We start from the raw sequence: 14,941 nt of genomic DNA, 5'->3' as shown, positions 1-14,941 counted from the left end.
TGATCCTGGAGTCGTGCGTCCCTGGCCTCATCCGATTCTTGTTTTCTCCCTCTCCTTGTCGCTTCCCAATGACGTTTGGCGTTAACTCTTGACCATAATGTCCCCCTTCCCTTTTCACGTGACATAATTAGGCAGACCATTTTTTTTAACCCTAATGCTGGATGGAAGATATGAAGCACTAACACCAAAGGATGCTGATTATTCTTGTTGATATGGTTGGCGCTTTCCAAAATGGATGTGATATAGTCACCGCTGTCCTTTGACTGCAGCAAAGGATTTATGGGTGTCTCGAAGTACATAATTACAATAAGATTTAATTATCTGTTATTGATGGGTGGCAGTTAGATCTGTCCCAATCCTGCACATGCTGATGTGATTCGCAGAATGTGACCCCTCAAAATAGAGATGCCCTGCCCTTCTGCTCTGGTAGGTGTCGCTGCTGAGGCTGGCCGTGCGCATGCGTCGGGCTGTCGCGTCCCGATTTCCATGATGGCCAATCGGGTCTCGGGTGAAAGCCAGCCTGTCAATTTTTGGCGAATGAACAATCTTATACAAATACCTAACCCTGAACTTTGCCTGCATTCTGTAAGCTAGGGTGACTAAGACCCTTGCACAGTACTGCAGTAATTTTATGTATTGCACTGTACTGCTGCCGCAAAAAAGGAACAAATTTCATGACATGCATGAGTGATGAAAAACCTGATTCTGCTATGGTCTTTATTGTGGGTAGGGGGTAGGGAGGGTGGAATCAAGGTTGGGAAAATGGGAGGGACCAGGAAGCACTACAGAGACATTGTGTAATGATCAATAAACCAATTGTTTGGAATGAAATAACCTTGCCTGTTGTCTCAAGGCTGGGTGTGTCTGCACCCACACCTGTCACTTCTTGTCTGCCACCGGTCCCACACCCCTCCCGTGGCGCTCCACCATCACCATTCTCAACATCCAGCCAGATTTACAAACACGCTCTCCTCTCCACATTGACTAACGCAGTCCTGTGCAAAAGGTCTTAGGCACCCTAGCTATATACATGTGCCTAACACTTATGTAGTACCTTCAACTAAAAATAAATCCCAAAGTATTTATCAATATTTTGGGTCAAAACCTTGCATCAGGATTGACGTCTCCTCGGCATCAAGCGAAATAACATATTCTGGAGTTTTAGATGAAGAAGTATATTCAATGTTCATCAACCTCCTAACATTAAAATACGAATAACGATTTTTAATAAATCCTGTCTGGTCGTCAGAAACAATTTGTGGCAATACATTTTCCAATCTAATTGCTAATATTTTGGAAACAATTTTGGAGTCCACACTTAACAAGGATAGAGGTCTATATGATGCACATTCAGTGGGGTCTTTATCTTTTTTAGGAATTAAGGAAATAGATGCTTCATAAAAAGATTGTGGTAACTTACCTACAAATAAGGCATCCTTAAAAATTCTACATAACCAAGGAGAAAGTAGACTTGAAAAAATCTAAAGAATTCTACTGTATACCTATCTAGGCCGGGTGCTTTACCAGAATTCATCGAAGAAATTGCTTTCTTTATTTCTTCTTCCGTAATGGGTGCATCTAATGTTAAACATTCATTAAGCAGTAATTTTCAAATATTCAATTTTCTTAAAAATTCATGTATTATGGTAGAATCATCAGGAAATTCTGATTGGTATAAAGAGGTATAGAATTCTTGAAAAGATTTATTAATTTCATCATGATCAACCGTCAAAGTACCATTCCGTTTACGAACTTTAATAATCTAATGTTTAGCCGAAGCAGCTTTTAATTGGTTGGCCAGTAACTTACCCGATTTATCATCATGTATATAAGATTGACTCTTAGATTTAAGTAATTGATTTTCAATTAGGGATGTTAATAACAAACTGTGTTGAATCTGAAGTTCAACTCTCTTTTTGTAAAGCTCCAAATTAGGAGCAGCAGAATATTTTTTTAACAATTTCTTTAATCTTATCAACCAATGTGAAGTTTTCTGGTTATTCTTTTATTGGAAAGTCATTCGATGCACTTTTGTATTTAGTTAATTAAGGGGCCAATTTGACTCTGAGTATTGCAGGTCAGACTTTTAAGGTAATGGCTCAATTAACTTGTTAGTACAAGGATAAAATGGTAAGGTGATATAAATCCGCCTAGATTTATACTTCTTATCTTTTACTTTCTAAGATGATATTCAATATACCCAAATGTCATACTTCATCAAGAATGAAGCTGAAAAACAGCAGTTTGTTCTGGTTCTGAATGACTTTAGTTGTACATGTGCATTTTGGGTTATGTCTCCTGTAGACTTGTTTACGTTCCTGGGCACCAGATAAGACGTCACTGGAGCCATCGCTAAGCGACGGTCTACTAAAGCAACAGTTTCTCGCAAGAGAGCTGTTGGGGTCTTGATTATGTGGTATATTATATTTGAGACGGAAATGGTTTTAATTATATAGGTTAACGGGTTTGTCCAGTTTTTTTTTCCTGTCTCTTTGATATGATTGTCTATGAGAACTGCTTTGCCTTTCTAAATTTGTTGGTGCTAGAGGGGGGCGGTTATTGTTCAGTGTCTGACATTGCAAAGTGACACTCACAGATGTTATAAAGTAAAGGGTTGAATGTGAGGGGTGATGGGAGGGGGGGTGGGAAGGAGATAACTCTGGGCTCCACCACCAACTTACAACAACAGATTCAGGGGAAGATGAGCAACACAGATAAATTAGAAAATCTTACTATTGTATAAAATAAGAATGCTTTGTCTGTGTATGCACTACTATTCAGTTGGTTGGTGGAGGGGAGAGGGATGGGGGAGAGAGGGGTGGAGGGGGAATGGTGATGAAGGTTGGGGGGTGGTTGGGATAAACAGTCAAAATGTAATTGGCAACTGGCTGTATTGAATGTAATTTGTTGGTGTTGCAATAAAAAATTAGTAATAAAAAAAATGTATAAATTATGCAACCTTGAAATTTGTTTGCTTACAGGTAGCCGCAAAGCAAGAAACCTGAAGGAAACTAATTAAAGATTAAAAAATAAAAATAAAAGGCCAACAAAAGGAAGAAAAAAAACACAAATCATACAAACAATTTAAGCGAACCACAACATTCCAAACCAAATTGCATCCTCAGATCTGAATCCCGCAGCAGCAGAGAGTAGGCCCAAAGCCTCACTTATCAGTTCATTATTTTAGCAGCCACAGAGCACAGCAGCCGAAGCAATCTTCTTAGCCTCAGCACTTTGGAACAGAAGCGATCATCGTAGTGAGAGAGCAAAATCAGCTCTCGCCTTGGATCCCGACACCCTGTCTTGTCAGTTTATGTGGGCTGGCATTAAAATTGACCAAACAACGGGACAGAAAAAGGCTCCAGCACCCTGGAGAGAGGAGTGAAGATTGTGGAGAGTAAGTGAAATCAGCTCTTGCCTCCGATCTGGGCTGGTGTTTAATTTGCCCATACAGCAGATTGTACCCCACACTAGGACCCAGCTACTGCGAAGGGCTCGGGGCCTGGACCTCACCGTCCAGCGACTTGCTCCTGGTCCGGATTTTGCCGCCGAGCCCGAAACCGCTCTCAAGCTCTTCAAATCAGCTTTTCACCCAAAAACGATCCAACCTTGCATCCGAACATCAAATTTCCTCTGCCCCAACTTCTCCTATGGGTGCCTAGAGCAATCCAACTTCACACCCGGGCCAGTTGTATGGGCATTGGAACTCCCCCTCCCCGACCTCTCCTTTCTGAATGGCTCCTTCCAGTTGCATCAATTCTACAATGCAGCATCTCAGCTCATCCCCTGAACTTGCCTCGCCATCGCTCGCTTCCTCACTGTCTGCAGTGATAATTTAACACAGTTTACCTCAGTAAAGGTGTTTTTAGTCAGATTTTTTAACTTTTTAACTACCAGTGAGCTGTTGCACAAGTTCAGTAGTGCCATCTTAACTAGAAGGTTGATAGGTCCTTGACTAGTAAAGGTGTCAAAAGTTACTGGGCAAAGGCAAGGGAATGGGGACGAGGGGGATAATAAATCAGCCATGTTTGAATGGTGGAGCAGACTCTATGGGCCAATTGGCCTAATTCTGACCCTATGTCTTGTGGTCTTACCAGTGCAGGCCCCGTGGCTCAAAGGACCTGCTTCAATCCTGTCTGATCTGCAACTCTGCTGAACCTGAATGAACCAGAAGAGTGCATAGGGAGTGAAATGCAAAAACAAAACCCCAGGAGCATCTTACTTACCATTGGAAACTTAACAAATTGTCCCAAGTACATTCTCATGTAAAACATGGCACTAAGCCACAGAGAGATATGTTAGGATAGTTAACCAAAAACTTGGTCGGAGTGTGTTGGAATAGGAAAATACAGAATTAAGAAGGAAAAAGCTTTGAAGAGAAAGGATTTTATATTTATACCCTGGAAGGAAACAGCCGTGGCTGGCAGTAGCTGAAAACAATAGCTCAGTGAGATAGGAAATGGGTCAGATGGCTCACTGACTGCATCTCAGCAGACAAGAAAAATAACCTCAGTCTGGAAATTCCAGAAGGGTTGGAAGAAGTTATCAGCAGCTGTTGGATGAACATTGAACAGGGGCCAACAGTATTTCTGAGGTGCAAGTCTTGCTGCTGGACTGTTCGTACTCAGTGCTATATAAATGCAACCCCAATGTAATATGGCCATGTTTTTAAATATAGCAACTGGAGGATTACTTGGTCCAGGATTTGAATGCAGCCATGATAAAAACAAATAATTCACACTGAGCTGTTATCAAACTCTTGAATGGACCTCTTGTACATTAAAGATAAACTCTCGTACTGACAATCTACCTTGTCATTGTCACTGCGCCTCACTGTTTATCTGCACTTGCAGTTTCTCATCACTGTAAAACTATATGAACATTTTTCCCTTTGTTTCTGCCAAGATGTGCTTGCACTTTGAAACGATCTCTAGGGGTGGCATTCATATGTAAAATTTTCACTGCATTTGGTACTGATAAGCAATATGACAATAATATGTAACAGTAATAAACAAATTTAAATTCAAGCCATAATTTCCTATAGCAGGATCAAAGCTCCAAGTAAATTCATTATCAAAGTACATATGTGATACCATATACTACCTTGAGATTAATTTACCTGCAGGCATTTACAAGGAAAAAAAGAATATAATTTATGGAAAAACCATACATAAACAAAGACTGCAAAACAGCCAATGTGCAAAAGAAGACAAATTGTGCAAATCGACTATAATATTGAGAACAAGAGTTGTAATGAGTCCTTGAAAGTGAGTCTGTCGGTCGAAGACTCAGTTCAGAGCAGTGGTGAATGAAGTTATCAACGATAATGAACAGCGGCGATCAATACTTACCCTTGCCCATCTAAGCTTATTAGCATTTTGCATTGTAAGATGCAGTAAGTGGTGTCACCATGAAAGAGTTACTGGGCACCTGACTCCTGAGCATCTGAACGAACAATGAAAACAATTGTGCATCTCCACAACCAATCCAGTTCAAAAACTGGGAAATTAACAGCGGATAGATTGAGAATGAAGTGGGTCATTTCAAACTAGATCAAGTGTGGAAAGGGAATCAAGAAAGAGAAGATTGGATTGAAAGGCAGAGAGAGCACAAAATGATTTAACATTTTCAATATCTCAATTCTGAATTAAAATATGAAGGAATGAGACTCCACTTTGAGTGGCAGAGAGGTTATTGGAAGTACTTAACATTTATTGGATTGAAATGGACTAATTTGAATTTTCTCCAAGATGTTCTGCTTTTCTTTAACATGTACGTACAGGATCTTTGTCTGTTCAATGGAGTTCAGTTGTAAAGAAGACAGTGAGGTGCAGATATAATGACAGGGTATTGCATTAAACTATGCATCTGCCCCTTGTCCGAAGTAGTTGGAATAATTTCCACTTAAATAAGAGTGAACACCATTAGGCTCAGTGTTACATTAACAGAAAATTGTGGGCCAATGAATAAAAGGAGCTAGTAATTTAACTGTTATCTCAGAGATGTATCTGTCAAATTTGATTATTTCCTGGACTTTGCTGCAATTGGCTGTCGCTGTGCAATTCACTAGATGGGACACTGGCCAGGAGAATTAATGACAGAGTTTGGGAAACACGATCTGCTGACCATGACAAAGTGAGAGAGTGGAATGAATACACATACAGTTGAAGTAACAAGTTCTCCTATTGACTGGGCTGTAAATCTTTCAGATCGTTCATTCTTTTCTCCAGTACTAGAGGTGCTCTGAGTCTGAAATTTTCAGCAGATTAAATACTCTTCTTTGCCTTTGCGTTTGAAGACTTGTTTAGCCTCATGGAGAAGCCAGAGATGCAGAACCCGGCAATTTGAAAGAAACACGACTAACAGAAGCAATTTAGGAGAAATGGTGGGGTGGCGTACTACTCTGGGTTGATGGTATCAATTTAAGGACTGAAAAGGAAATGCTGCTTTGCTGTTGTTCGAAAGAAAAGGTGTACACTACTGAATATGCAGTGTCTAAAGACACATCAGCATGAAATGTAGAAGTAAATGTAACAAAAGCAATCTGACTCCCAGCTAATGGGAAATGTGTTTTTGTGAGTGCTGACCTTAAAAGCTGCAGAAACTGCTACAGCAAAACTGCCTCACATAGTAAATGATGCAGTTTCCATAGCACCAAGACAAGGAGGTGATATAGGAGTAATCTTTTATCACATATAAATAAATGCATCACTGGTTATGTTAATAAGTCAGTTCCTCAGACTGAGTGACCATCAGCAGTTGGTCTGCCACCTGTCCTCAGAGGAGGGAGAGATAAGGAACACAATGAAGCAGCATTTGGAGATGTTAATGAAGGAGCCATCAGTCTGGGTATTGTCAAGATCGGCTCCCCCTTTGAACCCTGAACTGTTTGAAGTGATGGACAGGCGATAGCCCAGCAGGGGGATAAAAGGGACAGGTTTGCTGAGGCAGGACACACACGACACCACGAGGTAACGAGACCCTGGAAGCGGTGCCCCCCCGCAAGTCGGTGGGAGTCGTTTGGAAGGCTGGTGCAGAACCAAGCCATAGACGCACCGGGTGGAAAGGTACGATCAGCGGGAACCCGGTGTGTGTCCACCCTTGCTTGGGTGCCCGGTTCACTGCAGAGGATCGACCGCATCTGGAGGAGGGGTCACAGTCGGTGACCTCAGGTGACATCACAAAGGACTCGCCCGAAAGCTGCTTGTGAGCAATATCGCAGGTCTGTGAGTGGAAGCCGTTTTGAATGATTATTCGTTCTTGTTCTCTCTCTCTCCTTCCCCCTACATTGTCCATCGCCATGGCAACGATTACTGCGAACTGAACTAAATTGAACTGGACTTTGTGTCACTTTGAAATTGGTCATTTACCCCTAGACAACGATAGAGCTTGATTGATCCTGTTATCTTAATTCTGTGCACATGTATGTTTATCATTGCTGAACTGTTGCATTTATTATCCTTTCGATTACTGTGTTGCTTGTTTCTTTAATAAAACTTTCTTAGATCTAGTAATCCAGACTCCAACTGATTGATCCATTTCTGCTGGTTTGGCAACCCAGTTACGGGGTACGTAACAACTGTAACTTACAGTAACTTGTTTTGCCTGCACAGTACTGCTGCCACAAAACAGCGCTTTTCATAACTTATGTCAGTGACAATAAACTGGATTCTGATTTTGAATATAGCAGAAAACTACTTTCTACAAATAGAACAGCACTACAGTGCCTCTGCAGGAGAAACAAACTGACAGCAATAGACAAACAAGAGAAAATCTGCAGATGCTGGAAATCTGAGCAACACACACAAAATGCTGGAGGAACTCAGCAGGCCAGGCAGCATCTATGGAAAAAAGTACAGTCGACATTTCAGGCCGAGACCCTTGAGTGACTACAGACGTGAGAAGACTCTCGCACGTTGAAACCCAGACAACACAGTGCCGAATTTCACCCGAATGGATGACATTCAAATTCTTGTAGACGTCAATATAAAAAGTTGAAATAACATAAGAACTTTTGAAGCTGAATCATGCTTTCACTTTACAGCATAAAATGTGTTGAACGACGTGTCTTTATACCTCAAAGATCCGTAACAATGTACAGTACTGAAAAGGGCCATTCAGCCAAACTTATCCATGTTAACAAAGATACTACACTAATCCCACTTGCGGGCACTTGGCCACTAACCTTTCAAGACTTTCCAATTGATGTTCCTGTCAAGGCGCAATTTTCCTCACCTCAACCACACCCCCTGACAGCTCATTCCACATATCCACCACCTTCTATGCAAAAAAAAATTGTTTTTTAGAGTAACAAACACAAAATGCTGGAGGAACTCAGCGGTCTGGCAGTACCTATGGAGAGGAATAAACAATCGATGTTTCAGACTGAGACGCTTAATCCAGACTGGAAAGCAATGGGGAAGAAGCTGGGGGTCGGACGGAGATGTACAAGCTGGAAGGTGACAGGTGAAGCCAGGTGGTGGGGGGGGGGGGGGGGTGAAGTGAGAAGCTGGGAGGTGATCGGTGGAAAAGGAAAAAGGATGAAGAAGAAGGAATCTGTATGTTATTCTTGATTTCGATCATCTGCAGAATCTCGTGTTTGTGATTTGAACATAGAAATCTACAACACATTACAGGCCTTTCAGTCCACAACATTGCGCCGACTATGCAACCTACTCTAGAAACTGCCTAGAATTTCCCTAGCGCATAGCCCTCTATATTTCTAAGCTCCATGTACCTATCTTAGAGACTCTTAAAAGACCCTATTGTATCTGCCTCTACCACCGTTGCTGGTAGTGCATTCCATGCACATGCCACTCACTGTGTGAAAAACTTAACCCTGACATTCCGCTTTTACCTACTTCCAAGCACCTTAAAACAATGCCCCCTTGTGTTAGCCATTTCATCCCTGGGGGAAAAAAACCTCTGGCTATCTACATGATCCATGCCTCTCATCACTTTGCAGATCCCCTTTATATATTTGCCCTCTTGACTTAAACCTATGCCCTTTAGTCATAGAATTCCCTACCTCAGGAAAAATCACTGTGACTATTTATGCCCCTCGTACTTTTATAAATCTCTTAAGGACACCCCTCAGCCTCCTCAGAATCTCGGCAACATTCCTGTAGATTTTTTCTGCACCTTCCCTAACATAGACACATCTTTCATATAGACTGGTAACCAAAACAGCATTCCAAGTGCAGCCCAACCAATGATTTGTTCATGGCCCAACCCCTATACTCAAAGCCTCAGCGAATACCAGCAAGCACACCAGACACCTTGTTCACCACTCTGTCTATATTTGTCACTCCCCAACACACACAGAATTCTGATGCAACTCAGCAGCTCTGGCAGCAACTATGGAAGGAAAGGAACAGTCAACGTTTCAGGCTGAGAGTCGTCATCAGGTCTGGAAGGGGACAGAAGCCAGGAGGAGGAGCAGAAGCTGCCAGTAAAATGGTGAGTCCAGGGGAAAGGCTGGTGGGGAGGGAACAAAAGGAAATTCTGTGAAAAGCTAAGAGGTGATAGGTGGAAGAGGCAAATCTTCAGCAAACTTATGTACTTGCACTACGAGGTCTCACTTTTCAGTAACAATCCGCAGGGCTCTGCCACTCACTGTGCGTGTCCTGACCTGGTTTGATATCCCAAAAAGTATCACTTAGTAGTTGTCTGAGTTATAATTCATCAGCTATTTCCTTTCCTATTTTCCCAGTATATATCCTGTTGTAACCTTAGACAACTTCTTCCTTGTCCACTATAATAGCAGAGGATGGCACTCGGGAGGCTGTATCGGAGGGGCTGGTCGGAGGCTCGAAGTTTTCGGATGGACGGACTCAGTGTCGGCTGTGGTTGGCTGCTTCCAAGGTATCAGCAAGTTGACGGTGCCTGGAGGTTTATGGCAGGGAGTTTCTCCCTTTTGCCGCCGCTATTGGGGACTCGGAAGTCGATCGATTCGGGGACTTTGAGACTATTTTTTCCATGCCCATGGTTTGTTCTTCATCAAATTATGGTATTGCATTGCACTGCTGTAAGTATATGTTATAATTATGTGGTTCTGTCAGTGTTGGTCTTTGGTTTGTCCTGTTTTCTGTGATATCACTCTGGAGAAACATTGTATCATTTCTTAATGCATGTATGCATTTCTAACTGACAATAAAAGAGGACTGAGTGTTCTCATAATCTAATAATATCGATTTTAGTGCCACCTGCAAATTTAAAACTTTGCTGGGCACCTGCATTCTGTCCACATGGCCATCTTGATCTTGCAATTGCACACCATTTTAACTTCCCTCCCCCTTCCTATGCCATGGCCTCCACTGCTACAGAGCGAGGCCCAATATAAACCGGAGGGAAAGCATTTCATCTTCTGACTGGACAGTCTGCAACCAAATGGCATGAATACTAATAGTGCTCTAATTTCAGGTAACCTGCACCCTCACTGTTTCCTTTTGTTTCTTTATGAATGCAACTAGGAATTCTCAAACACCCCTCTTCTTTCCTCTTCCCCACCTGTTTCTATCTGCCTATCAGCCACCCACACGTTCACACCACCGGGTCTACTCTTCCTTCCCCTGTTGTTCCCATCTTCCCACCATTCCTCACGTATCTGGTTCCACTCATCTCCTTCCTTCCTTATTAGATTCCATTGTCTCCACTTCTCACCCCCTGTTGCTTTAGACCAATAACACACATGAGCAGAATTAGGCCATTTGGCCCATTGCCTCATGGCTGATATATTTTTTCTCTTGAACACATTCTCTTGCCTTCTTCCCGTAACATCTTTTGTCCTAACTAATCAAGAACGTATCAGCTTGTGCTTTAAAGATACCCAATGACTTGACCTCCACAGCTGAATGTGGCACTGATTCTTACAGATTCACCACCCCCCAGATAAAGAAATTTCTCATCATCTCTGTTCTAGAGCAACAGTCTCCTATTCTGAGGCCCTCTGGTCCTACACTCTCCCAGTACCTGAAACATTCGCCCCTCCCTCCTCCCACTCCTCCCTCCCCCACCCAGGCCATCTGCCCGTCAAGCTCTGCTCCCCCAGCTCCTGCCTCGCCTCACCCTTCCCCCTCACCTGTTTATACCAGATACCAAACCCGCCCACTTTATACTCTCAGTCCCGATGCAGGGTCCTGACCTGAAATTTTGATTATCCTTCTAAATCTACAGATGCTGCTGAGTTCCTCCAGCAGCATGTTTTTACTTTTCCTCCAGTTTCCAGCATCTAGTCTCTTGTGACTCCAACTTGCTAATCGTGCCATCTCGTCTCCTTCTGGACAGCTGCTGCCCAAGAAATTTGCTCACCACCACCACCACTGCAATCTTAAAGCTGAATGGTAAAGGAAAGTAAATGTTGCCCTTGTCAGAAATATCTATATTAATTTTTTAAAGCATTGTCATTGGTATGAAATACTGTTTTAATATCTTAACCCAACAGGGGTCATTCACTGTGTTTGTAAGGTTGCCTGCTCTCTCAGGCTGTGGTGGGATACTACAAAGATGAACCAGATTCAACTCTCCCCTCTGTCAAGGTCAGAAGTTTAAAAAACTTGCAGTTGGTGCAACTATTTTGAAGTGGATGCAAGTGAACAACATAAACCTTGCCATAATTCAGCATTAATTTGAAAGGCCATTAGAGGAAAATGGAAATATCACCATGGCTTGGATTTACCTGAATTTATCCAATTTAACTTTTTTTCTCAGTAACAATATAAATCTAGCCTGTTGGTATGGCAACCATGCACAATTTATTGGCCCGAAACAGATCCAAAGGAATTCATAAGCTGAATTACAACCTGGAGTCAGCAAAATAAATCTGTGCTATTGGTGTATGGGGACAGGAGTCTGCAGCATCAGTAATGTGTGGGATTGATCACAGTAAGACAAAGATGTTAATGCTTAGCTACAGTTTTACGGCTACAGTGGCCAGTGGCACCCGGACTGTCTTCCAACCAATGACCCACAACCATATTTGTTTTAAAATTCCCTGAACCTGTACCCCCTTGGTGTTTCTCTTACCATTAATCTCACAGCTACAGTGAGTACAATGTATCGGGCTCATCAGAGTCAGCATCAGGTTTATTATCACTGGGACATGTCTTGAAATTTGTTAACTTTGCAGTAGCAATACAATGCAACACACGATAATACAGAAAGAAAAAAATAAATATATGTAGGTATATATGTACATTAAATAGTTAGATTAAAATAATGCAAAACCAGAAATATGTATAAAAAGATGTTATGTAGTGTTTATGGGTTCAATGTCCATTTAAGAATCCTATGGCAGAGGGGAAGAAGCTGTTCCTGAATCGCTGAGTTTATGCCTTCTGGCTTCTATACTTTCTTCCTGATGGTAGCAATGAGAAGAGGGCATGTCCTGGGTCGTGAGGGTCCTTAATAATGGATGCCACCTTTCTGAGGCACAACTCCTTGAAGATGTCTTGGATACTACGGAGGACAGTACCCAAGATGGAGCCAACTAATTTTACAACTTTCTGTAGCTTCTTTCGGCCCTGTTCAGTAGCCACCCCATACCAGACAGTGATGCAGCCTGTCAGAATGCTCTTTATCGTACATCTATTGATGTTTCTGAGTGTTTTAGGTGACAAACCAAACCTCTTCAAACTCCTCATGAAATATAGCAACTGACTTGCCTTCTTTATAGCTGCATCAATATGCTGGGACCGGGTTAGATCCTCGGAGATCTTGACACACAGGAACTTGAAACTGCTCACTCTCTCCACTTCTAATCCTCCTGTGAGGTTTGTTTCATGTTTCATCGTGCATCCAGGCAACACTCGAAATGCTGGAGAAACTCAGCAGGTCAAGCAGCACTTATGGTGGGGAATGAGCATCTGGCTCTGCTTCCTTCCTTCCCAGTCCTGATGAAGGCCAAGTCCCCTCCTCAAGAATGGAAACGAGGAGGCAGGTGAAAACAGGTGGAGGGAGAGGGGGGAACACTAGCTGGCAGGCGATAGGTGGTGCCAGGTAAGGGGAAGGAAGGTGGGTGAGAAAACTTATCCAGGCACATTGGTGGAAGTGAGATAGACTACTGTCACTGAACTGTGTGAACAGCAGCGTGGGGAATGGCGGACAGGAATGCAGAAGGGAAAGACAGTTGTGTTGCTTTGGAAAAGAAGAGGAGAAACAGGATCTTATGCAGTGAGAAAGAGGATCAACAGGGGGAGTAAGAAAAAGTACAAGCTGGGGAGGGAGAAAGGGTATCGAGCGGAGGGGGGGCACGTGGGGGAGTCATTGTATTTATCTATTTATTGATAAATACAATCAGAATAGGCTGCGCCGCCCAGCAATTCCCCCAATTTAATCAGACAGGACAACTTACAATGACCAATTAACCTACCAACTGGTTCGGTTTTTGGACTGTGGGAGGAAACCAGAACCCCCGGAGGAAACCCACACAGTCATGGGGAGAACGTACAAACTCCTTACAGTGGGAAATGAACCCACGTCGCTGGTACTGTAAAGCGTTGTGCTAGCCACTGTGCTACTGTATCTCTGCACATGCGACAATAACAAGCCAAATGCTGATTATGACAATATAGGAACTGAGGCTCCAGAAATACAGCTTTATCTTTAGCCAGGAGGTGGTCAACCTGTGGAATTCATTGCCACAGACGGCTGTGATGGCCAAGTCACTGGGTATATTTAAAGTGGAAAGTGGAGGTTGATAGGTTCTTGATTAGTAAGGGCATCGATGGTTATGGAGAGAAGGCTGGAGAATGGGGTTGAGAGGGAATGTTATAAATCAGCTATGACAGAATAGCGGAACAGACCTGATGGGCTGCTCTGTGCTATGGTCCTTTGGGAGAGGAGGGATTGCGTGGAATGGGAAGAAAGAGGATTGAGCAGGGGGGAGAGAGGAAATTAAATGGGGCAGGGGAGACGGTGGATCAAGTGGGGACAGGAGGAGAATCAAAGAGTGGGTAGCTCTCTCTACAGGGGAACCTATTCCACACACAATCATACTCTTTTAAGTCTTGAGACAAACAGTCCTATTGTTGTTCAACTTTAACATTCTCATGTAAGATTCAACTGAGCTGAACCTCAGGCACTTCCACTCTGCTCCCAAACATCTCTCCAGAAGGTTCCTTCCCTCCCACTCCCGGCTCCAGTCCTCCCTTTTGTTCTTTTGTTAATCAGAAGTGAGACTGCCCTCTGTCCAAAGTTCCCTATGCCCCGGCCAGGAGCAGTGAAAAGCTGCAGCTGAAGCAGAAAATGAATTGCGTCAAATTAGAGGACACCAGATATGGCTGAAGAGGTTATTGGAACGGAGATTGAGCAACTCTATTGAATGGTGGCCAATTAACAGCTGGAATTGGTTGTCAGGAATAAATTTGTTGGCCAAGTGTTGCTGTTGGGTTGCAGTGGAGTTGGCACTTTGAAACCATGAAAGATGGCCATTATCCAAATGTAACTCATTGTTGCCTTAAGTATTTTGTTGCAATAAATGCCTTTAACTGTAAGGATCTTCTGATTTGACTTCTCCGACAATCCGAGGTGCACTGTCACTCTTCCTACCTGCTTTGTCCTCATCTTTGCTTCATCAGAAAGATTATTGTAGGTGTAATGAGCCTGAGTGATTCCACAGAAGAGAACGGCAACAATTCCTGCAATAAGAAAAAACAATGCATGCTTTTAGTGAAGGTTTTGTCTCAAGATTCTGAAAAGCTTGCCTTAAAACGTTAATCATAAGAGAAGGTTGTTTCCCATTAGGACCTCTTACAAAGAAATTGCGTTTGGTACACTGCCCAAATAAGGAACATTAACATGATGTCTTTTTATTCCAGGATCCCTGAAGCAGTCTTAAAAGAAGTTTACAACCATTGATAATGCTGTCAACTATGCACTGGTAGCTGCCTGTAACATTGACTAGGATCGGTGATTATTACTTGTTTTTAGACCTGTACACGAT

The 14,941-nt window shown here is 42.8% G+C and overlaps 1 protein-coding gene across 1 annotated transcript in view; it reads right to left on the bottom strand.

Annotated features, from left to right (window-relative positions):
* Window positions 1-14,941, bottom strand: part of LOC140196215 (sodium/hydrogen exchanger 9-like) — a 574,106-nt gene that overhangs the window by 312,345 nt on the left and 246,820 nt on the right. The window contains exon 9 of the mRNA XM_072255022.1: window positions 14,548-14,636. Coding sequence (XP_072111123.1) covers window positions 14,548-14,636 — 89 coding nt within the window. The remainder of the gene's footprint in view (window positions 1-14,547; window positions 14,637-14,941) is intronic.

This window comes from Mobula birostris, chromosome 4 (assembly GCF_030028105.1).
Source record: "Mobula birostris isolate sMobBir1 chromosome 4, sMobBir1.hap1, whole genome shotgun sequence".
NCBI classification, from domain to species: domain Eukaryota; kingdom Metazoa; phylum Chordata; class Chondrichthyes; order Myliobatiformes; family Myliobatidae; genus Mobula; species Mobula birostris.
The sequence above is the reverse complement of the archived record's forward strand: the minus strand, read 5'-3'. Positions and strand labels throughout refer to the sequence as shown.